This window comes from Echiichthys vipera, assembly GCF_963691815.1.
Source record: "Echiichthys vipera genome assembly, chromosome: 23".
In the NCBI taxonomy this organism is placed as follows: domain Eukaryota; kingdom Metazoa; phylum Chordata; class Actinopteri; order Perciformes; family Trachinidae; genus Echiichthys; species Echiichthys vipera.
The window spans coordinates 6,929,452-6,954,790 of NC_139848.1; the positions used below are offsets into that span (position 1 = coordinate 6,929,452).

Sequence of the window (25,339 nt, forward strand, 5' to 3'; positions counted from 1 at the left end):
ACAGAATCCAGGAGGGAACTTCCAACTGCGATCAGATAACAGCTGGGAGACGAGGAGGGAGTGAAGGAGGAGGGAAAAGGATGAGGGAGATTAGTTTGTTTTCTACTTTGTGCATTTAGTTGTCTTTGCAGATTGCTGAGAGGGAAAGTAAAGTTGCAGTTGGCGCCGTTGTGGAGGAGGAACGAACAACTTTGATAGAGACAACAAACCTCTACCAAAGACGTTAATTACATTGACATACGTAGATTTGTGTGGCCATATGTTAATGTGAGTGGTTTTTCCAACAATACACAGGGTACAGCATATCAAAAATGCTTTTTTCTGCTTAAAATAGTCAGTTTAACCTTGATTTAAATGCTAATTGATTTATAGCTAACCTGTTTACTACTGCGGTCAGGGAAGAATTTTTGCAATAATTGAGTGGATGACACCAATTTGCGATACGTATCGACCCAAACTTGCTTGATACCGTTTTTCATCTTCACAATCCTTGAAAACTCCCTAAGGCTCGAAAACTTTACCAAGTACCCAGCTTCCCAGACGCGCCCTATTGTCGACGGCATAGCTCTCAGAAGTACCCAAGGTTGGCAGAGAAGAAAATAAAACGGCGCTGGAGAGGCGGTGAGTGGAGAAAAAGAGATAGATGAGGAAGAAAGACGAGAATGAATGCAAACAGAAGCGCATACAGTTTTCCAAGGCTGCTCAGATTGGATCGATTCAGCGGGGACTGAGGGCTGTGAAGAAAGGTAAACATGTCAGATGATATGCATGTGCGTGTGCGTGTATGTGGGTTTGTGTGTGTGTGTGTGTGTGTGTGTGTGGAGATAGAGTTTAGTTGTGAGAGTGTGGGAGTTTGAATTCAGTCAGTGACTTCTTGTTCTTCAAGTGAAGCCGGTTAAATAGAAGGGAGCAGAAATATGAATCCTGGGACCGAACCATGTGATCACATGCAAGGTTAGCTTCTGTACAGTACAACATTACCTAAGGAAGGCAGACAGAAGGACAAGACAGGCAATCATATCTAGATCCTCCATTATGCCGTTGTGTGTCCTTGCTCCCTCACGTCCTCTCTTTTTCTCTCGCACCGTATTAGTTTTCATTTCTCTGTCCTGGATCATTGTCATTGTCAAGAAATCTTCTCCTCTGAGACCCCTCACAAAAGTGAATCATAAAATCTATTCTATCAATTTTGTGGAACAGGACAGTTGAGAAACTTGACTTTTTGGATGATGACCGTTTCATGCTTTTTTAAGAAAACGAAGCTGAAGCCATTACAACCGAGACACGATTCCTCTGCAAGTAATCATTTATACGTAAGACAGTAATTATTACTTTAAATAATCAGGGTGTGTCCCATTTCAAGAATCTTTTTTACGTCAAAGACCGCATGTCAAAGCCACACGTGCCTCATTTCTAATTAGGGCTGCAAAATTATTCATTCATTTTAGGGACAAAATGTTTTATTGCACTTTTTTTATTCATTCATTCATCCATCTTCAACCGCTTGTCGATATCGGGGTCGCGGGGTGCTGGAGCCGATCCCAGCTGACATCGGGCGTGAGGCAGGATACACCCTGAACAGGACGCCAGTCTATCATCTTGACAGACAGAGAGAGACAACTACTCACACCTACTGGCAATTTAGAGTCATCAATGAACCGAACACGTGCACGTCTTTGGACTGTGGGAGGAAACCGGAGAACCCGTAGAAAACCCACACAGACACGGGGACAACATGCAAACTCCACACAGAAGGACCCCAGCCTGGATTCGAACCAGGAACCCTCTCGCTGTGAGGCGACAGTGCTAACCACTAAATCTTTGCATCCCAACCCAACTTAAAAGAAGGTTCTTCTTCACCAGTGCATCTCCTACAGGCAAAATATAAATAAACTGTACCCAGAAGGAAAATTTGATTACATTTTTTCTCTGTCGTGTAGTAATTCTTCTACTCAGGCGGCTGCAACAGTCAGGAAAGTTTTTACCGACTGCTGCCGCTGCTGCTGTATGTGCAGCACATGGATGTATTCAGAGAACAGCGTTCAAGCGAAGTCCCATCCGTTCCTATAAAAGCTGCTCAGTGGCACATAACGACCTCCTCTATAAGCAGAGTTTGAGGCTTGTTACACCTGACTTCAAGGGCACCTGCACTCTGTGCGTGACATACAGACACTAGAGGGCGCCAAAAAGTTTCATATCAACGTTTCTGGGGTTTGCAGAAACGTACAATGCCGGCAGTATTTTCTAGCAACCCGATTGCTATAAGGGTGAGATCAAATCTTATTGTTTTCATCATCATAACGCAGAAGAATCGTCATATTGAAAAGTCTGGAGAGCATACAGGACAAGCCCATTAGATGATGACTTGGTGACATACGGTACGGTATGTTTTGTCATTTGCCACACTAAAAAAAAAAATGTTTCTGATTATATCTTTCTGAGTTTTGAAGGTTTTTGTCGTAAATGTATTCAGTGAGCCTGCCTGAGCCCGAACTTGTCAGAATGAGCTCAATACTGCAATTGTACTCTGTTTTTCCAAAAAAAGACATGTTCTTTTTCAAGAGCTATTCCTTCATTCATGAAACAAGAGAGTGACATTGGGCGAAACCCAAAGACGAGTCTCTTTCATTATTGTGTGTGTGTGTGTGTGTGTGTGTGTGTGTGTGTGTGTGTGTGTGTGTGTGTGTGTGTGTGTGCAATTTACATTTTTCAAAACTGGTATGATTCAGACAGAGGTCCTCTTGAATTCATTGGAATTGCCTTCTTGCTTTCTTCTTTCTCTGGTTGACCTGGCCTAATTATCCGTGTAATGATATAACCCTGGGGGGAAAGGGGATCTCCCACACACAGACACACACACACACAGACACACACACACACACACCCACACACACACTGGGCCTCCCCATTCCCACAGAAACCAAAAAGCCTCCTGCTGAAAGAAGCGAGGGCAGGGGACGAATTTCCGCCGCTAATTAGACTCGACCCTGCCTCTTATTCACAGCGTGGAAACAAGCAGCCATGAGAACAGAATATCAGATAATACAAAAGGTACAGTGCCTTCATAAAAGGAGTTCATGTGCAATGCAGAGCTCCTTTTATATGCAGAGGGACAGATATTATCACGGGCAGATATACTTGAAACCAGCATTGGGAGCTTGACGGACAAACATGGACCTTCAAAACTTTGGCTCCTTAAGAGTTGAACACATTCAGGGACCAGTTGTCAACTATACAATGCACCGCATTGCTACTTATAATAGTGGATTAATTAAAAAAAAGGTCAAAATTCTCTGATTCCTTAAATGTAAACATTTTCTGGTTTCAGTAAAGTGAATATCTTTGAGTTTGGGACAAAACAAGACGCGTGATGACGTCAATTTGGGATTTGTCAACAATGACAAAATGATCCGTTCCATGCATGACTTGACATTATCTTCATTGTTCGTTGTTATTAATCTATAAATGATTTTCTCAAATAATCAATTAGATGTCCTGTCTATAAAATGTCAGAAAAAGGTGACGAGTGTTTCCCAAAGTGTGAGATGACGTCCTTGAATGTGGCGTTCTGTCCACAACTCAAAGATATGCTTAAAAAAAGCAGAAAATATTCACAATTAAGAAGCTGGAATCAGACAACACTGACTTTATTTTCTTATTTAATCAGCACAACAAACGCAAACTGTTTCCAACCTGATTCTAACATCCTTCCTTGTAACATTATAAACTCGTGGATCTCAGGCTGAACTTCCTGGGTCGTATTTCCTCATCTCAGCGGTACTTGAAGCAAATGCACAGTAACTCAAATCTTTCATTTTTATCTCCTGGTATGTCGTCTATGCAAGAGTTTACATGTGCTGCCAGACATGAGGATCTAGAACAAATTAATTAAAAGACAGCTTTCAAAACAAACGTTACATTGGGGCACATTAGCTCAAGTCCAGTTTTGTTTTGTTTCTTTACTACACAACACACACATCCATCACACGTCTTTGACACCTCAGGTCTTTGAACGGTGCGGCAGGTCAGAGCAATTATATGAGATCGATAGCTGCTACACTTAAACTGCCCCCCACCCAAACACACACACACACGCACACGCACAGAGAGGGACATCAGACTGACAGCGCTGAGGGATAGAGACAGTGCATCTCCTGTGTCCTGGTCTATCGTGTGTATTTTTTGACAGTAACTGTGAAGTGACACCGCAGCTAAGGTCAGAAAATCAGGTCCATCAAGCAATTAAGAAGTTAAAAATACGTGACCAATATGAAATTATGACCAGCTTCCCTCTACAGAGGGGCACTTTAGGAAGTAAGATCACAAACAGTCGTCTTTGTGTAGAGCCTGCAGCTTGGTGTGTCACTCTCATCATGCTTTTGTTTTTTAACTGTTTTGAAAAGCTAGCACCAGGAAAGCAGTCGACAAAAACTCAATGATGTTCTTTTCTTTCTGTGGTTGTGTGAAATTGAGGAAAAGACTCTGGCAGGAGAAACATCCTGGCTCATTGTCAAATGGTAAAACATCTGAACTGGTTTAAATGACAGTGAAGCAGCAACGTTTGTTTCTTATTTCATAGTAAAAGTTATAATAATATAATTATTATTTCAGGCTTTATTTTCTGCCATTTTTTCATATGCTACCGAATGCATCCCCTCTCTAAAATGCACAGACGATGTTTTACTATCAAGTGTTTAATTTTGCACTATTTCATATAATCAAATTAAGACCCCAGAGGCTCGTCTGCAGCCACTAGAAACAACCATCTTAACTCTTACTGATTACAACTTTAAATACAAACTTCAAATGACATTATCCGTGATAAATCACTTGGATTATGCAGCTACAACATACCAGTACTGCTCTGGTGGCCAAATAATGTAAAGACAATAAAAGGAGACTGCAGCGAATGAAAAAAAGTATTTCTTGTTGTGACTTTGAACTAACAATATAAAATCACATGGAACATGAATTAAGCAGCTTTAACAAATAATCACTTCTTAATTAGCCGTTAATGCCAGAAAGGGGGCTATTCTAAAAAGTCTGGAAATTGTAAATAGACAAACACAGAAACGTACAATTGCATGAAGGATATTATATAATATCACGTGTGTTTTACTTTCTATAGCAGCGTTTTCTGACCCTCACTGTGGTGCACAAAGTCATAATGGGCTCATTACTGCCCCCTGAGGCCAGCACGTTTAAATAACCCACTGGTACTTGATGGCTGGTGAAACCTGACATTCATAGTGGGTGTTTTTTACAATAATAATGAAAACTCCATTGGCAAAGCGATACAATGGGTGAGTTTTATGGTTCTTCAGAAGACAAGAGAAAATACTCTAAGGATGGCGTCTGGTTAACTTCCCCATCGTAAATAAGTTGTATTGCTATGAAGAACAATATTGTATCGGATAAAAATGTATCATATTAAACCAAAATATGTCATTGACCACCTTGTCTCGTGTTTGATCTGACAAAAGCAATAATATCAAAAGTGGACTACTACTGACATTTACAACGCAAAAAAGACTGAATTTCTACTGCTCGCCCTGCCGTGTGTGTGTGTGTGTGTGTGTGTGTGTGTGTGTGTGTGTGTGTGTGTGTGTGTGTGTGTGTGTGTGTGTGTGTGTGTGTGTGTGTGTGTGTGTGTGTGTGTGTGTGTGTGTGTGTGTGTGTGTGTGTGTGTCTGAGCAGGGACAGAGGACAGCCGACATTTATTGACAACGGCTGCTCCGCTCGATAAGAAGAGGCATAAAATCAATCACCCTGATTGGTAGACAAGAGGGAGGGAGGATGAGAGTACGGGGCAGGAGAGGAGAGTCCTACCGCACAAAAACAGCAGAGGAAGAAGTCCTCAGACGCTCTACTGTAGCAAAAGGACCTGCATTTAAACTCATCACTTAAGTACAGAATTATTATCAGCTAAAAGTACTTAAAATATTAAAAGTTAAAGTACTCCTTTAGCAGAAAACCTGCCCCTGTGACTAACATAATAAATACTGATGCATGAATGTGTAAGCAGCACTTTAAAAGAGGACAAAAATACGTTCTGATGCAGAAATCTGTATTAAATTTCCTGACTTTTCTCAATTATTTACTTCTTGTCAGTAAACTGTAGTGTAAGAGCAGGAAGAGACTTTTGCTCCTGTAGTTTAAAAACACTTAAACAAAATATAATTCAGTGTAGTGATAGGCCAGTGTAGTGACAGCCGATATTGTCAGACAGTATTTGCGTTTTTGAGGTGTATCGTGTCGGCCGATGTGGGCTGCTGCGTTCACCAGTGGTTTATTCCCGGCGTTATTATAAGAGTAGGAAGAGACTTTTGCCCTTGTAGTTTAAAAACACTTAAAATATAATTCAGTGTAGTGACGGCTGATATCATCGGACGATATTTGCGTTTTAAGGTGTATCGTATCGGCCGATGCGTGCTGCTGCATTCACCAGTGGCTTATTCCCGGCATTACTTACAGACAGGCGTCCACGGGCACCTCCGTGTGTTCCTGGAGACGCCTTTTTTAAGTTCAATATTTGTTCCTTATTTTTAAAAATGGAGACTCGTAACACGTTTTATCATTATAGTGTCATTTTTAAGATGTAAATTGAGGGAGCAAAAGTAGTATCGGCTCCAAATATCGGCTCAAGAAAATCGTCTAAAGCTGATAGAAAAAATTCACCATCGGCCCTAAAAAATCCACATTGGTCGATGCCTAATTCAGCGTCTGAATGACTAATGTTGAGGAGACAGCTAACAGCAGTGCTTGGAAGAACAGCAGAAACACGTCAGCTTTCTGCCACTGGCAACTTGGACAGCATTCAGCGCTGAGAAGGGGGATACACGCTAACCAGATTAGTTTGTTTCTGCACTTGTAAGAGGAGACAGTCAGCAGTGTGATGCAGCCCGTGTCCCATATTTAGACTCCGCCAACATGAAGCAGACATCACCTCTCCTCACTGACAGATGTGGCCCCGTTTAAACCACAGGGGCCGGACTGGGACCAGTTAACTTAACTCTGAGACTGGGCGCTGGTGTTCAAATAGACAAAGAACGCACATATCACAGATACATGACTTACATGCATGACTTATGTATGTTCTCAGCAGACAAAGTAGAGAACTACAGGGAAAGACCAGTACTGGATGCTGACGAAACATCACTAAACATTTTAAACACACCCTTAAGCGCATGGTACACAAGGCCTAGAGAGGTAATACTCATCACACAGCTTAAACACAAGCAGCTAGCAGACCCTCTGCACACGCATTCACACATTACACAGTAAACAGGTGTTTGACAGGTGAATAACAACAACTAATAAATGCATAAAATGGAGAAATATCACATTATAAGCCTCATAACATCAACAAGTACATTGATTATTACATTTATACACTTACGTTCATGAAGAAGTCCAACTGCAACGTAGACGGTCACTGTGTTTGTTGACAGATGTCTTCTTTCTTTGATAGACACTTTGTTTGTTTGTTGACAGAAGTCTTCTTTCTTTGACAGTCATTCTGTTTGTTTGTTTGTTGACACAAGTCTTCTTTCCTTGATAATAACTTTGTTTTTGTTGACAGGAGTCTTCTTCCTTCGACAGTCACTTTGTTTGTTTGTTGACAGAAGTCTTCTTCCTTCGACAGTCATTCTGTTTGTTTGTTTGTTTGTTGACACAAGTCTTCTTACTTTGACAGTCACTTTGTTTTTGTTGACACAAGTCTTCTAACTTCGACAGTCACTTTGTTTGTTTGTTTGTTTGTTGATAGAAGTCTTCTTACTTCGACAGTCATTCTGTTTGTTTGTTTGTTGACAGAAGTCTTCCTTCTTTGATATTCCCTTTGTTTGTTTGTTGACAGAAGTCTTCTTCCTTCGACAGTCACTCTGTTTGTTTGTTTGTTTGTTGACAAGTCTTCTTACTTCGACAGTCACTTTGTGTTTGTTTGTTGACAGAGGTCTTCTTCCTTCGACAGTCACTTTGTTTGTTTGTTGACAGAAGTCTTCTTCATTTGACAGTCATTTTGTTTGTTTCTTTGTTGTTTGTTTGTTGACACAAGTCTTCTTCCTTCGACAGTCACTTTGTTTGTTTGTTTGTTGACAGAAGTCTTCTTCCTTCGACAGTCACTTTGTTTGTTTGTTGACATAAGTCTTCTTCCTTCGATAGTCACTTTGTTTGTTAGTTTGTTGACAGAGGTCTTTGTCTCCTCCAAGTCACCGTTAGCCCAACTCGTTAGCATTAGCACGCTAGTTAGCCGGTGTCGCTATGCTACCTAGCTACAGCGGAAAACGACCGTTACTGCCGCTTGAAAACTAACGGTTGTTTCCTTCACATTAACGTTGTTGGTTTTCTGTTGTTTACAGTTTGACAGGACTCACATTCCGCTGCAGAGTTTCTTTTTCCAGCGCCGTGTGTGTTCACAGGCTCATAGTTGCGTTCAGAGGTCGTTTGTTCGTTTGTTTGTTTGATTGATTGATGAAGGACGCCACTTTCACCTGGCGGCCTCCACTCAGGTAGACCTCAGTGAGACTGCAGTACCATTTCTGACCACTACGACAATATGAGTTAACTCAGGGGGGCGCTGTTTCACTCATTTTTCAGGGAAGTGGAAAGTGATATAAAAATTAAACATGTGTTTTTATTGTTACAAATAAATTATTAAACATTTTTATTATAATTACTCTGATAGTGAAACCCTACATAAATACCAGCTGCTTCTTCCGTCTTATTTAAATTATTAATATCAAGAAAAACCAGCAATGTTTGTGCCAGCACAGCCACATAACCATATATAATGTATCCCCATTAATGTGAAGGGAAAACTGGAAAATAAAGTGTTTTGATTGAATAAGTTATCAGTTTATATGCATCAAGTGTTCATCCATTCTCCACTTTAAATTAGATTTACAAGTATTTACTGCCGTATGTTTCTTATTCTCAATATGTACTGTACAGCCCATGAACTCATTTGCAGCCCCTGCATGAAAAGGAGGATTCAGTGGTGGCCTTGAGTGAAGTGGAGTGAAGAGAAAACTGTACGTGTGCACAGAATAATGTTCATGTGTACTCCAGAGGACGCCTACAGCTTTCAGCTAACTAGAAGTCTTTAAGGCTCAGATTGTCTTGTATTGTATTTGATTGCATTGTGTGTCAAGACATTGATGAGAGTGACAAAGAAGTGACAAGACAGATGGAAGTTTCTGCACAATTTCCCTCTTTAGAGAATATGTAGACTGGAGACGGAGACAGAAGGAGCTATTATAACTGAAAATATATTTTTTAATGTTGAAATCTTTCTTCAAATGTTACGTTTGTGTTAATGTGTTAATGCTTACATTATCAAATCAGTTATTTTCTCCCTGTTGATGTGCTTATGTGCATCCGTCCTTGAAACGTCGCTCTTTAAAAGCCAGGTCATAATAAGGAGACAGCCCTTTGTGCGGACAAAAGAGGAACCCAAAAAAACAAAATGAAAAAAGAAAAAAAAGACAAAACAATGTGTACTGAGTCATAAACAATTGGTGGCAAATAACAGCAATTTCACAACTAATTTGTAGATTTCACGTGTGGTTGCCTCCATCACCTCCCTCCATTTAATGCTGTGAATAGAGACACGCGCTGACATACAACCACGAGATGACATACAGTGTGTGTGCATGTGTGTGTGTGTGTGTGTGTGTGTGTGTGTGTGTGTGTGTGTGTGTGTGTGTGTGTGTGCGTGTGGTGGGTGGAGGTCTCAGGTCTAATGATTCAAGACTAGTTTAAGTGTCAGACCTACTGCTGGGCACAGACATGTGCAGAAACACACACACACACACACACACACACACACACACACACACACACACACACACACACACACACACACACACACACACACACACTGTTGTATACAGGTGGCAACATGCCTGCAGTTGCGAGCTGATTGTTAATTTGAAAACAAATAAAACCACACACATTTGTTTCCTTTGATTCTTTAGATTTCCAGTGCATAATCATAATATAATACACAGCTCATAGTATAATATATAATATATAATAATGCATAGTAAAATCCTCAAGACCCATTCTGCCCTAGAAAGCCTAAGTGCAGTAACAACGGAAACATTTAAGGTAAAAAAGAATGTCTTTAAAATTTGTTTATTGTCCCAACAAATCAATATTTGCCGCTCTGATGATGGATTATGGTTTACACGTTTGTCAGTTAATAATTATTATCCAAATCAATCCTAACCTCCGTACTTTGAGGCCAAAAATTGTGCAGAAATCAAGTTATTAGAGATGTCGTAGTCACTGCACTTAGGCTTCGTAGGGCAGCATTAGAGGAACATAAAAAGGTTTAAATTCACAATATCTATTTTCCATTTTTCCATCTTTAACTCACAATCACTGCACGTATTTAGTTCTACCCAGAACATTTTGAGTAAAAGTGGAGGATCTAAGTGAACAAGACTGAACTTCCGTACGCGATGAAAGTTGCTGCCTAAGATGACGATGAAAAGAAAACCCTCCACACCGTCTTTGTTGATGGTTTCCAGGAGGGGGGCCCAGGATTGAGCCCTGTGGAACCCCACGCAGAGTGACTGTAGATTCATACGTAGCATACAGAAATGTGAGTCACTGGTTTCGATCTGACTCTTAGCAAGAAAGTCAATAACGGTGCTTCCCAGAATGTCCAACTTTTCTTTTAGCCCTTTATCTCCCAACAGAAGAGGGTTTTGCGCATGGCACCTTTCAGGATTACTGTTGAATTCTCATGTTTTTAATAGTCACCTGTTGCTTCTTGCAGCTTCAGACGGACTCTGAACATCATCTTCTCAGTGATTTTGATTTTCTCTGCCAGTGCCATTTCTGTCCGTTTCATTCTGTCGTCTCCATATGTATTTTCATACGATTGGGGGTGTGGATTCACCTTAATCTAACATACTTTGTTGCAGCCCTCAAACACCCAAACACCTGCCTGAATAAAAGTGTTATCACGTCTTACTATGCGCTTCAGGCAATCTCACCTTAAGCAGTTCAAGATGACGGGAACCTAAATTGGTAGTGAAGAGGTTGTAAAGGACTTGGTTACACCTTGAATTATACCTCCCACCTCTCAGAATCTATAGCAAGCAACAGACCATAAACATGAAATTAAAGGTAAAAACATTGCATATTTATAGTGTAAGTTTTTAGTGATGTTTGATGTAAAACATTAAGACTTCTGTCGTTCTGCTCTCAGTTATAAAATGATTGAATGAGTCATTGCAGTTTAGCTACTGGGGGCAAAAAAAGCCATCTTGGGAAAGGTAAGAAGGCAACAATGGAAATGCTCAACCGCTTTGCACCATCTACTTTTAATATTTCTTCTTCCCCAGATTTCACCTCTGACAGTCTTGCCCTAGATTTCTATTTCTCCATCCCTGTCAGACACACTCGCAGGTCCCGTCGGCTGCCAGCTGTGGAGGGGAGGACGTGGAGATCAGCGCAGATGAGAAGCGAAAAGGATGAAGAGAATCCAATGGATCCAAAAACCTCCATCCTAATCTTGTTGACGTCCTCAGACGGTGCAGACGACAGCCCCGGGGCAACTTCGTGTACCGCATTAATTCTAAAAATTGTCCTTTTTTTCCATTTCATAAGTCTCTTTTATATCACAACTGGTAGTTTCGCTTGAGACGCATATGCAAACATAGGGGTTTGATGCTCTAAACATCAGGAAATATCTCTAATTGTATCTAATCAGCTTCAGATATTTAAAAACTCTCCAGGGGCGTTGGATTTGACACCTCACGTGTTCAAAAGGCCCCAGAAAGGTCTGACACATCATCAATACTCTACTGCATCCTTGTGGCTGATGCGTGAAGTGCATCCGAAACAAACCACTGAAACTGATGACTTCATTTCAGGTTTTTATTTTTCCACTTCTTGTTTTTATTTCAAAGCAAATGTACAGTCGTTTGCCATCGATAGCTACAGAGAGGTTGGCAAAAAATCCACAAGTAAACCTCGATATGACTCTGTTAAAAACTGTATATAAAAAGACCCCAAAACTGTACATCAATTAACATAACTACATGTATATACTGTGTCTGAGTGGACAGCGATGTATAGATACTGTTGGTTATGAGAAATATAACACTATACATTAATACGTTGTGAAAGATAACATTCTGTTCAAAGGCTGTCAGTTTAAGTGGTCTTGAAAGATCGGGACAGTCAGGCTGAGAGCAACGGGTGCAGTGAGACCTTAAATCCACCGTGAATGACTGAAAGTTTCTACAGCAACGTGTCGATCAGAACGGTTCAGTGCAGGGGTGGAAATCTGAGCTAACACCACAGAAATGTCTTGTTTTTAAGCATTAAAGATGCGCACACACACATCTCCAGTGTCGTTTTGTCACCACTAAGTTTTGTCTCTCCAATACTCTTCTACATAAATAAGACACACGTCAAATACTGTCTCCAGAAGGTAAAAAAAAGGGTACCATGATCTCTGACGTACATTAAAAAAAGCATTATAGCAACTGTGGGTAGTTTCTGTTATTCATTCATTCATTTATGTCACGTTTTCTCACGACTTCCTCAACAGACAGATACAGGAAGTACCTCGGTATCTTCGAGACAGAGCAGTGGGTTATGGCAATAATTAAGATATTTAATCAGTCAGGTTATGTTAGATAACGCCGGTCATAAAGAATAAAAGCTTGTGTGTTCACGGCCCAAAGTTCTTTTACTCAGTTCATTAAGACACGCCACAATTAAGGTGGATTCAACAAGAGTAACCTTAATTTCAAACAGGGACAAGACTAGGACAACTGTTATGCTTATTCAATTCAAAATGGCGCCACATTTGTCACTTAAATGCAAGGCAATGTTGCAACTTGAGGGATCTACAGCCATGCAGATAATTTAGTTTTTTTTGCCCAGGTTGTGAGATATCAGCCTCTTAGATTTGCGTTTCAAATGTTTTTATCGGGACTTCTTCCTTGAAAGGAAGTAGTTCCAGTCTGCGCGGCCTGATACAACAAGAGGTGAGTGAGAAAAGAGGTTTTTATGCGTTTGTAACTTTGGTTGAAGTGACCGTTTAAATATGAAAATGAAGTTCAGATTCTGTGGATTTAACACAGAATCCAACAGTGTGAGGACCCCTTTGCTTTCCTGTTCATTTAATATAAATATTTAAATAGAAAAACAAGAATTTTGAGAAGTCAGAGATGTTAAATCATGAAGGAAGCGGCGTGTAACATTGATCGATCGAACAGAGCTCATCATCACATCGGACTGATATGTGTCTCGTGTGCTCTTCACTCACTCTGAATGTTTGAGTGGATTTTTACACATAACACACAATAAAAACAATAAAAACATTCCAGCGACAGATATGGACATATATATAAAACATTCAGAATACAAACAATAAAAAAAACAGATGTTAAACGTCAAGTCGTTGAATATTTTGGTGCAAGAAGTATTTCATTTGTTCATCGATCGTGTGTCTTTTGTAGTATTTCAGTGCCGTTTGATCCAGGATAAATCTTCTTGGACAGTATAACTTGCATTAAACTGATTTATACATTCAACTTTACGTTCACGTGTCCATTCTCTCAGTCGGGCATCCACACATCGATCATCTGCGGTGCTTTTGTATCGCCCAAACGCTGTTAGGAGTCGATAATTCACCATAAAGCAAGCAATGAGGGTTCAGCAGAGACAGAGAAACTACCACAAGGCACCTAATTTAAAAGCAGCTAAAAGTATCTCTAGCAGCAACAAGGCTTTGGTTCTTAGAAGTACTATCAAAAGTAGAGAACATCATTTCTACTCTGTCTCACAATGATAGATAGATAGATGGATGGATGGAGGGATGACCAAGAAGATGCAGGAGAAGATGATGATCAGGTGGGTGGAGGCTGCTCTCACAGAGATAGGAAAACTTCCACATCAGCGTCACTTCACCGCGGAAAGAGAGACAGAAAGACAGAAAGAGAGAGAGAGAGAGAGAGAGAGCTAGAGAGGATAAATGATGAAGCAAGAAAGTGTGAGTGCGGATTTAAAGACTGGGAGGACCCTTTTCAGGATAGAGAATCTCACTCTTGTAAACCACCGTAAGGCGTTTAAGAGCTCAACACTGAGATGCTGTGAACTAAAATACTGCAATAAATGGAGGGGGGGGGGGGGTTCCTTTGGGTCTTTCACCTTTATGGAGCCCAATCTTTTGTGAATGTGATGGCGAAAAGAAATCTTGTAAGTCCTTTTAATGAGAAACGTTCTGAAAAGCTGCACAGATCTATGTGTCAGGCCTCATAATATTGAGAAAGCTTCTCACATGATCTCTTTTTTCCATCAGCAGCTGTTTTCATCTTATGGCTTCCATACATTTCCCATCTGATGTGTAGAAATACACTTATTTTCTTTCTTTCAAACTACCAGATGAGTAGATGGAGACCACCCTCTCAGCTCTAGAGGTGCTGGTTGACGGAGCCAGAGCTAGTTGTTGCCTCCTGTTTCCAGTCTGAAAATCATCAGGAAAAACTGCATATTTCTTTAAGGCATCAAGTCATTTGGGGCACTTGAAAGAATCCTTCTGTCTTGTCATGTTTAATTGTTTTGAGGGAATTTATAGAGCTGCATTTCTCTACACGTCCACTAAAGTGTTTTATTCTTTCTGGTGGCCAAATATCATGTCAAGTCAAGTTGACCTAGCACTGCAGTACATCCATATCAGTGTGTCTTTCTGTTTCTTTGGTACAAGTGGAAGATAATGAGGTATTCACAAGGTGACATTAAGGCATTTAGAAGCACTAGGAAGCTGTCATAGAGCCACTGCTGCTCTTTTTAGCATTTCTAAGCCAAATAAACTTTTAAATAGCCTTATAGACACATATAAGAAGAAGGTGGACAGTTAAAGTGCTTCACAGATATTAAGACAAAAGGGGGTTCTGCAGAGATGAATACAACACACTAACACAACAGCTAGCACACATCTACACACACACACACACATCGTCCCACCAGTGACTGTAGACTACCTACAGGTGAAAGCTTAAGTGTTGGACGTGCAGCTAAGATCTAAAGTCTTCTCAACAGGAAAAAAAGACCAACTGTGCACGTCTCCAACACTTAGGCTTGACTGCTCTACTACACTCGTCCTTACGATGTTTGCAGAGTCCTAGGGAGTATTTCGGGATAATATGTTTGAACACAGGCAACACCAGTTAGTCCTGAAAAGAGGCAGAACAGACAGACAGAGAAGGAGGAAAAGGAAAAAGTTTGGTCATTGAAAGCTCGAGCTGGCTTAAGCACTGTTACTGTATTATTCATCATCATCGTCACCATCAGCAGCGGCAGCAGCGGCAGAACATCATAACTGCTTTTTTAAAAAGTCGTATAAATCCTTTAAATTGGACTAAAGTACGCTCCAGCTGCCGGCTATCAAAGGCAGGCCGACATAAGGGGCGAGTGCACATATTTCCAGTGGTTTCAGAAGTGTTTGTTGTGACATCGATACGCTGAGCCCTTTGCACGTTGTGGCGGCGAGAGAGGCCCTGTGCGTGGAGTCCTTTCCCAGAGCCGTCCCACAGTGCTTTGTGCCATTCTTGGCTGCAGACTTGGACGCAGTTGTGAAGGTCACTTTCATTGTAATCCCTTACAGACGGATTACCTGCTGTTAGCAACAAAGTCAGTTATTTGACTCCAGTGACATAAATAAATTAGTTACTTTCAGGTAACTTTACTTCCCGACGACCTTAAATACTCCTTTGTTCAGTTCAACTCCAAATGGACATCATTGTGTCTGATATTAGAATTTCAGAATAGAAAAACCAGGTGTAAATAACTTAGACTGAGGTCTCTGGCCCCGCCCCGCTGTAGGCGTGTCCCTGCTTGGAGCTATCGGCGAATCGGAGGAGGGGGGTGAAGGTGCTGTAGTCTGGCGTTTTCTGCCAGCGCGTGAACATGATTTTCTTTTTAAAGTGTTCAGACCTTCGAGGGTGCGGGACGTTCCTTTGGTTGCCCGAGCCTCGCCGGTGGCTGCCAGCCTTGGACGGGGCGTGGAGAGACGCCAGGGGGGTGAACTCGGACAGCTGGCCCTTGTAGAGTTTATCAGCATTCTGTGTGAATGTGAAAGGAGACAGAGAGAGAGAGAGAGAGAGAGAGAGAGAGAGAGAGAGACAGAGAGAGAGAGAGAGAGAGAGAGAGAGAGAGAGAGAGAGAGAGAGAGAGAGAGAAGACCCAAGGTAAAAAGAGGTTTACTGGAGTGTAGAGGGCTTTCAGTTGGAGGGGACAGTGTTATCCCAGCTGGCCAGAAACACAGCGACATACGTTTGTGTACTTTGAGTCTTCTAGTTTTTCCTTCAGGGGTGAGAGCACAAACTTTTCTTACACTACAGCAGAGGTTTTGGAGTAGAGACGAGTTCTAAAGTGAGGCTCAAATGAGCTCCTGCAAGAGGCTTTCCTGCCTCAGTAGACAATTCAATTATTTATCTAATTTCATTAATAAATTGGTACCTTTAATCTAATCAGCCAGCTGTGATGACAATGTCCTGTCCAGCCTGTTCAGACACAAGCGATGCAACCCGAGTAAATCGAGTACAAGAATATGTACATAAATACCCTAACGCCATACAACACCACGTAAAGAAACAAACCATGCAAGTGCAAACATGACTGATAAACATGCATAAATACAAAGTCCCACTGTTTAGTCTTCGGGCTCTGAAGCAAGGCTGAAATGTGTCACTAGAGGGCGCCACAGTTCCACGTGAAGAATCACCCGACAGGATGCGAGTGCTTTACAAACCTGGAGGGTCTCTGGAGCATCACTTTTGAAACACTCGAGTGTTAGTCTCAAAAGTCAAATCTGTGAAAACCACGCACCACTGCAAAGTCAACCCCATCGCGGCAGGATGTTAACATCACCCACATCACACGTCACCCACTCCAACCTTTCCCCACGCACTGCGGCAGGGTGTGTGCTTTACCGTGCTGAAGCCCTCTTAGGCTTCTGTGACGGCTATTCCATCTAGTAAGGAGTCTGAACTGTGGTAGGTCAGGGCCCTCTCAGACAGTCTATTATCCCTCACACGCTGTGGACACACACACGCACACAAACACACACACACAAACATTCAGATACAATCACATTAAGGGTCTAACACATAGACATTAAAACACACCTAAGGGTCACAGATCACACTACACATACGCTGCATTTACATGGCAGGGTGTGTAAATCCAGACGCACCGGCATGCAATCAGACTGTTCGACAAACACGTCACTTCATGCAAAACAAATAAGAACGAGAGAGATAAAGAGGGATTTACGGGAGTTAGAGACGGGAGGAAAGGCAGAGGGTCACCTCCAGGAAGGCAGGGTTAGAAACTGATTCTGCTGGAAGTCTGAGACAGCATAAAGATGGTGGAGGGCTCGGAGGCAAGGCACCGACGCTTAGTCTGCCACAGAGGAGAACCAGAGGGAGGAGGAGAGGAGAGGAGGAGAGACCAGGAGGTGAGAGGGAAGAGTTAAAGCTTTGACATCAGACACATTTACAAATATCAGGAGGTTGGTTATCTACTCTTCGCGGCCACACAAGGAAAGTTTATAGGGATAAGGAGAAGTTAAGGACATGTAGGAAGACATAAAGAAGGGCAAAACTCACTGCAAACACATTTAACAGGCTCAATGTGACTGCACACACAAATTAAACAGGTAGATGTCGACACGGACTTGGTGGAAATTCCCGAACTTTCCATCTACGGCACCTGCAGCTAAAATAACATTAGTGCCGTGCTTTTTGAATATCTCCGGAGCCTGGGAGGACAGAAAGAGCCGCTCCCAGCCTCTGTAGATATGTTAGAAATAAAAAGAGCACTGCACACAGACGGAGAGAGGCTTACTGACTCACATCCAGCAGAGCGGGCACGTAGCCAAATCCAGCATACATCTGCTGACCCATAGTCACCAGTTACACATTTTCACACACACTTAATAGAATAGAAAGCTTTACACTGATACTGTAAACGATTTCGAGCAGATGGTACGAAAAAATATTGAGATGTCGTGTAAAAGTAAAAATAGTTTAATGGTAAATCTGCTTAATTGATTTATGAAACACAACAAGCAGAGGACGCTGTTCTACCTGTACAAACTGAGCTGGGATTATGTATTTATTTCAAAATTATTTCATTCGTATGACAAAAGAGTAGTTGGGCTTAAAAAGAGCTCTTTTATCAATCCTGGATGCATTTTAAAAGTGTATGTGTTCTGTTATGCACCCACCTGTATGCGCTCAGTCGTGGTGGGCCACAGCGCCCTGCAGATGACCTTCTTCACCACATCTGGCAGCAGACTGGCTACTATCAGGAGGATTATGCTGAGCCAGGCTGGGCCGCTGGACAACATCTGCATGAACACGTAGTACATCCTCTGGTAGTTGAGGAAGGGCCTGGAGGAGAGGAGAGGAGAGGAGAGGAGATGAAAGGAGATGAGAGGAGAGGAGAGGAGAGGAAAGGAGATGAGAGGAGAGGAGAGGAGAGGAGATGAAAGGAGATGAGAGGAGAGGAGAGGAGAGGAAAGGAAAGGAGATGAGAGGAGAGGAGAGGAGAGGAAAGGAAAGGAGATGAGAGGAGAGGAGAGGAGACACAGGAGAGGAGACGAGACAAGACAAGACGAGACGAGACGAGAGGAGACGAGAGGAGACGAGAGGAGACGAGAGGAGACGAGAGGAGACGAGAGGAGAGGAGAGGAGAGAAGAAAATTAACTGGAAACTGGAAAAACTGATCTCAACAATAGTTAAAACTGAAAAAACTTTTTCAAAGCTTACCAGATGATTCCTCCCCACAGCAAAGAGAAGACCACAAAGAAAATCAGTGAACCCCAGATGACAAAATGGTTGATCCAAGTCCAGTAATGAGTATCCAGAGCCAGCTGCAAGAGAGAGGTCAGACGAGAGAGCAAACCTTCGACTTGTGAAATGTCACAGCTCACTTTAATGATCCCACTGAGGCTCAATCCAGCCGGGGCGCGTCTGTGAGCGCAGACTGAACGTGTGTGTGTGTGTGTGTGTGTGTGTGTGTGTGTGTGTGTGTTTGTGTGTGTGTGTGTGTGTGTGGTTACCTTGAATGTAACAGTGAAGACCAGCACAGTGAAGACCAGCGTCCCAAATGTCCAGTTTCCAAACATCTGCGGAGGCAAAGTGGCACACTTACAAATGAAAAGAGTTCTGTTTTTGTTCAATACAATGCTAATTTGTAGTAGTAGGTGTAGTAATCTACAGGCCTGGTGTTTATGTGGCACACAGAGATAAGCTTAAGTGCAAATATATCCAATAAGGAATCAATCAGTCAAACAGATGGCAGCGTTCTCAGACAGCAACATTCAGGTGAAGATGACTTGACTTTAATGTAACCAGAAGAAGTGATGTGCATGAAACATGTGTACTATTATATTAAAGGACAAACAATAACGTTAATTTGAAAGACAACATGAAGCAGGGCGGCCTCTCCGCTGTGTCATTGGGCTTTTTGTGTTGCTTTACAGCCTAAAAGTGAACTTTACTGCAGCTTAACTTGTGCTTAACGCTCTGTTAAGTTCTGTAAATGGCAGAAAGTGAAAGATAAAACGTAAAAAGTCTATTTCAGCTGAAGAGAAACCTCTTCAAAGGGCTCTCTGCTCTTTCTAACTGAAGGCTACGGGGGTTATGGGAAATAATGTTGTTTAAGACGGATCGTAATGTTAGCAGTAATCATTGAAAAACCAACGCTTAAATGTACGTTTTCTTACAAGTTCATGGTAGTAAGCAACATCATTTGCCAGAATCAAATCCTTGTCATAATTAAACCTCATCTAACTTTCCCCTCTAACGTGCAAAATCCACTATAACATGTTCTGCTGTTGTTTCCCTAAATGTTTTGAATCCATGAGAAAGAATAAGAGATGTCATGTGTGAATAAATTAAGCAAAAAAAGAGCATAAAGACAAGCCTGAGAAGATCCATATGAATATGAATATGTGGTGATTGTAATGTTGATGTGATCGTGAAAAATCATTTATAGTAATGAGTTACAACAGACACAGTTTTAAACCTGTGGCGCTTAAATAATAATACATTTTATGTGTATGCCGCTTTAAAAAAGCCCTAAAATGCACTTTACATGGCAATAAAAGCAACAATAGAAACAGTAAAAGCCATAACAATATAAACACAGCTACAACAACAAAGAAGGGAGAGGGGGAGGCTGACGGATCACAGACTAAAGAGGATTTAAAAAGGTGAGTTTGAGTGAAAGAGGTGAGGGGGGAAGAATGTCTGAGGTGTTAACACAAAGTTTAGACAAAGCCAAGGAGCCTCACACTGTTCGGTTTGTTATTATAGAAGTAGAAGAGACTTGTTTGGTCCTGGACACTAAAGATAAAGCTGTTACCTAAGGACGTCACTGACCAAGACGATTTAAACGGACCTGTTTTTGTGAGCGCGTTTGCTGAGGCAGCAGAATTATGCGTCTCGTGAGAAACTGTTTTTGCTAAAGCTGTTTGTTAAAATAAGAAACAACAGGATCACAACGGACTTTTCCAGACTTCTCTGAGGATTTTTCAATATTAATCATCTGAACACCAATTGTTTGATGCTTCTTATGTAAATAAATGGTTTTAAAATCCAACTTTTAACACGTAGGTTAAATTCTGACTTATATGCCATTATGTTGACAAGTAATTACAAGACATCTTTACCTACGTATTGTATCTCATATAAGTGAATGAACTCTACTCAACGCGCAGCATTTTATTCAAGCTAAATGCTGAAAGAGAGTCATTAATAACTGTGAACCTGCAGCACGACAGACAGGAACCGTACAGACGGACAATTAACAATTAAGTCTTTGCTCCACTGGTTTTTAGAAACATACTTGTAAATAAATAAAATAATAATAAATTAAAATAAATCATGAATAAAATGTAGACGACACGTATGGAAATAATTCAATGAATGAAAACTGCAGTTGCACGGCGGTAACCACGGTAACCCGGCACCATTCTACAGCCAGCTTGATCAGTTTCACATCATCGACAGGTCGGCTGTGCTACGTTAGTTAACTTGTTTTGATTTGTGTATATTAATATATTTGGTTTTAGAAAGTCAGATAATAGTCTGGAAACAACACGAACATTTTTCCAAACTTATCCAGACCTGGAAATACTTTCCCACACCCTGGGTACTCTTATTTTCTAGCGGGCTGTTCGCTCTCAGTTATTTTCAGACAGATTACGATTCATCGCATTATGAAAGACTATTTTATATGTATAATCTGCACAAATATCTTGAATAGTGACGCTTGATAATAGAGTTTGGTCCATCTAACTAACATTGTACCCTAACATCTACAGTCACTGGACACATTTCAGTGTTTTGAGTCTTTAACCTGCACCAACAGCAACCACATCACTTTGTTCTCTTCTCTGTGCAGCTGTTGCACAAACACACTTTTCCTTTCTGTGAACACATCCAAAGCTTCAGATCCAGAGCGTCACTAACAGTCTCTTTGCGTCCCGTTAAGTCGCGATGATCCTCGGTTATTTCTCTACAAATAAGCCCGTAAATGGTCCTGATGGCTCAGAGAGGAACCGCAAACGTGACAATGCTCTTGTGCTCTGAAAGGAGGAGGATTAACTGAAGGAGAATTAGATTAGACACATTTCTATATTCATTTATCCCCTGCTTTTCACTGAAGTGTAACACACACACACACACACACACACACAGAATGTATAGTTAAGATGTTTTACTACGTTAACACCTGTACACATGAGCATGGGTGACTACACGCAAGCCTACAGCGTCTACAGCGAGCGCTAAGGGCTGGACGTGAGATGGACGGGGAATGGATGATGGGTGGTTTGGTATCAGACTGTGTGACGGGGACCAAACAGGAAATTTGAAACTAGGGAGCGATGACAAGAGAGACAGGGACAGGCTTACCATCTGTGTGTTGGTTGTCATTAGCTGGGAGGAGGGAAGAGAAGCAAAAAAGAAAAAGCAACACAAAGGTAAGAGGAGAGGAGGAAGAAGACGAGAAGGTCCAGAAGAAGAAAATCATAATAAAGTAAACAACAGTTTTGTGGCTGGAGAAGAATAAGAAATTTAATGCATAAAAAAAAACAAGCAACTCAAAGCAGCCCCAAAGGTTTCTGGGAGCTGCTTGGAAATGAGAAGAAACAGAAGAGAGAAACACAGAGGAAGATGGAAACCCGTCGTGCTGCCGTGTCTTGGATGTGAATGAACGTCTGTCAGCTTTTAAAATACCTACGTACAGGTGGAGCTTCACTGACACTGACACATCTAAGTGTCTTGGGGTTAGATTTGAATCTCTCAGATGCAACTCTGACGGGTAAAACTAACCTGCCTCACGACGGTCTAATCCCCGCTCACGTTCCCTATTAGTGGGTGAACAATCCAATGCTTGGTGAATTCTGCTTCACAATGATAGGAAGAGCCGACATCCAAGGATCAAAAAGCGACGTTGCAATGAACGCTTGGCCGCCACAAGCCAGTTATCCCTGTGGTAACTTTTCTGACCCCCTGCTTAAAACCCAAAAAGTCCGAAGGATCGTGAGGCCCCGCTTTCACGGCCTGTATTCATACTGAAAATCAAGATCAAGCGAGCTTTTGTCCTTCTGCTCAAGTGAGAATGAGCTGAGATTCAAAACACTGAGAAATATATTATTGGTCCGTTTGTGTTTATGCATTTAAAACATCCCAAAAGGACGGAAAAATACAAATGACAAGCAGCAAATTATAAATGTGCGGAGAACTGCATCACGACAGGCCTGAACCTGCGGGAGAGTCAAAAACAGAACGCGTTCTAGTGAAGTGGTCAGCCTACGATCTAAGATTCCTTTAAACGTCTGACAAACATGGGTTTCTATTACAAACTGTACTCCAGAATACAAAAGGATGTCATTATTGAGCAGCCTGTGAACATTTTTACTTTGGCACATGTAACATAAATCTTGTCCGAGGCTGAATTAAAGGGAGGGTATGGATTTTTGCGTGGTGTATTGTAGATGGCGGTCGGCTCGCCTCAAGTGTCTCCAAACTTGGGGCGTGCCGAACTCCATCTACTGGAGGTAACACCCTGACTATGGATGAATACCTCACACAAGCACACTTTAAACAGTCCCAAATATCCCATGAAGAAGCCGTGTTTTTACTCATGGGCGTTACCTGTCCGTTGCTGGTGAAGGTGGTGTTGTCAAACAGGAAGTAAGCACCAAAGAACATCACGATGGCGTCGTACACACCCAGGATAGTCCAGTAAATGAAGATGGGCCACCGCAGCAAAGAGTTCTTAGCGATATCTCTGTGAGGACACACACAGGATGATAGTAAACACTATGAATGACTCATGTTGACCGCTTCTGAAGCGCGCAATTATAGTTATTGATTGAATACTACATTAGCTTTGGGAGGACCTTAACCAGAAATGACTGTAACGAGATATTCTAATTTGATTTAGCATTCACATGCAATCATTCATGAATATGTCACTGATATAGGCGCCTTAGAAACACTGAAGCACTAAACGACTTGAGACCACTTATGTGCCTCCAGAAGTCTCATTGTTAACGATTATTGAGAATTCAGATTAGTCATGTGAAACCTCGAGTTTTCTATTTGGAAATATAATATCCAGTTCTGACCAAACTGACTCAAAGCAAGTTAAAGTGGGAAGTTTCTGCCCTGTGTGAGGCTTTATCTGGATGTACTGAACAAAAGTCTTGTTTGCATGGATGTCAAATCAATAGAAAATTGAGTTAGAGAACTATTTTGCATTTCATGCTTCTTTGGTTTATGAGTCTGATGTAAACACTGTTCCTGGATTAATCACAGAATTACATGACCTGTGCTCATGAAAGCTGGGTCAGGACTGAAAGAACGAGGTCGCGGGTACAAGCGGCTGAAATGGGTTTTCTCAGGAGGGGGGCTGGAGTCTCCCTTAGAGAGAGGGGGAGAAGTTCAGCATCCGTGAGGAACTCGGAGTAGAGCCGCTGCTCCTTTGCGTTGAAAGGAGCCACTTGAGGTGGTTCAGGATCATCTGGTAAGGATGAACCCTGGGCGCCTCCCTAGGGAGGTGTTCCAGGCACGTCCAGCTGGGAGGAGGCCTCGGGGAAGACCCAGGACCAGGTGGAGAGATTAGATCTCCACACTGGCCTGGGAACGCCTCAGGATCCCCCAGTTAGAGCTGGTTAATGTGGCCCGGGAAAGGGAAGTTTGGGGTCCCCGGCTAAAGCTGCTGCTCCTGAGACCCGACCCCGGATAAGCGGTTGAAGATGAGATGAGATGAGAAAACTACTAGTTTGCAGAATGAATTGTACATCACAAACACACACAGACTAGATATGGACACTAACCTATAGAGAGTGGGGTCCTTCTTCAGGATGTCCATGTTAATGTGCTGCTCTATGAGACTGTAGAGCAGAATGGGCAGCGAGGTGAAGCTGATGTTGTACAGAGTCAAGTAGGCTGTGTCGTACAGCGGCTGGGGACACAGGCAGAAGGCATTTAAGCATTTGAGTGTGTGTGTGTGTGTGTGTGTGTGTGTGTGGTTGTGTGTAGCGTGTGTGTGTGTGGGACACCTACCTGTTGTGAGAAGCCACAGAAGAACTGGTAGAGGAACTGGGGGAAGATGAAACAGACATTCTGGCAAAAGAAAGAAAGCAGTTGTAGTTGTTATTTTATTTGTTTTAATGTTTGTTTGTTGGGAATTCTCGCTGAGATTAAATAATATGCAACTAAAAAGATTATAGGAATGATATAATTCATAGTTTAAGCTCCATTTTGTGAAAAAATGCGCGTTGTCAGCATTAAAAGTCAAAAATGTGTATGCACAAAAGAGACTAAATTGTAACCAAGCCACAGCTCCAAACTCATCATAAAGACGACCATGAAATGATACAAATGTAAATTTAAATACAGATTACAAACTGCTCGTCTTGGATAACCACTGCAAATGAAATGAGCAGACGGACTACCTTGTAAAAGAAGTACTGCACAAGTTCAGAGATGCGTATGTAGTAATAGTGTCCATGGACAAGCAGGATCTTCTTGAGGTGTTTGAACTTCGGGATGGCGTAGTCACTGTTCCTCACTGCCTGACGACCCTCCTTACCCATGATACCTGCAGAGGCACATACATTTCACACATGTATTTGTATTTTTATACATATATGCACGATAAATGATAAAAAAACTATAATCATATTTTATAATACAAGGCAAATATTTGTGCAGGAGAGGAAAAGAAGCCAGGGCTTATATAAAATCCCCCCCCCTCAATACAAAAATCACTAAAACAGATGAA

The 25,339-nt window shown here is 41.8% G+C and overlaps 1 protein-coding gene across 3 annotated transcripts in view; it reads right to left on the minus strand.

The window, feature by feature from the left end:
* Window positions 1-14,311: 14,311 nt before the first annotated feature.
* atp11a (ATPase phospholipid transporting 11A) overlaps window positions 14,312-25,339 on the minus strand; it is a 43,566-nt gene continuing 32,538 nt past the window's right edge. Inside the window, exons 23-31 of one of the 3 annotated variants that reach the window (XM_083937943.1) lie at window positions 25,011-25,156; window positions 24,619-24,678; window positions 24,390-24,517; window positions 23,203-23,338; window positions 19,098-19,163; window positions 18,805-18,908; window positions 18,260-18,425; window positions 16,962-17,066; window positions 15,965-16,091 (exon numbers count right to left, since the gene is read on the minus strand). In XM_083937943.1, coding sequence (XP_083794069.1) covers window positions 16,977-17,066; window positions 18,260-18,425; window positions 18,805-18,908; window positions 19,098-19,163; window positions 23,203-23,338; window positions 24,390-24,517; window positions 24,619-24,678; window positions 25,011-25,156 — 896 coding nt within the window. In that variant the 3' untranslated portion in view covers window positions 15,965-16,091; window positions 16,962-16,976. Of the gene's footprint in view, window positions 16,092-16,961; window positions 17,067-17,318; window positions 17,434-18,259; window positions 18,426-18,804; window positions 18,909-19,097; window positions 19,164-23,202; window positions 23,339-24,389; window positions 24,518-24,618; window positions 24,679-25,010; window positions 25,157-25,339 lie in introns of those variants that run through there. The other 2 variants (XM_083937942.1, XM_083937944.1) reach the window with 2 other exon arrangements.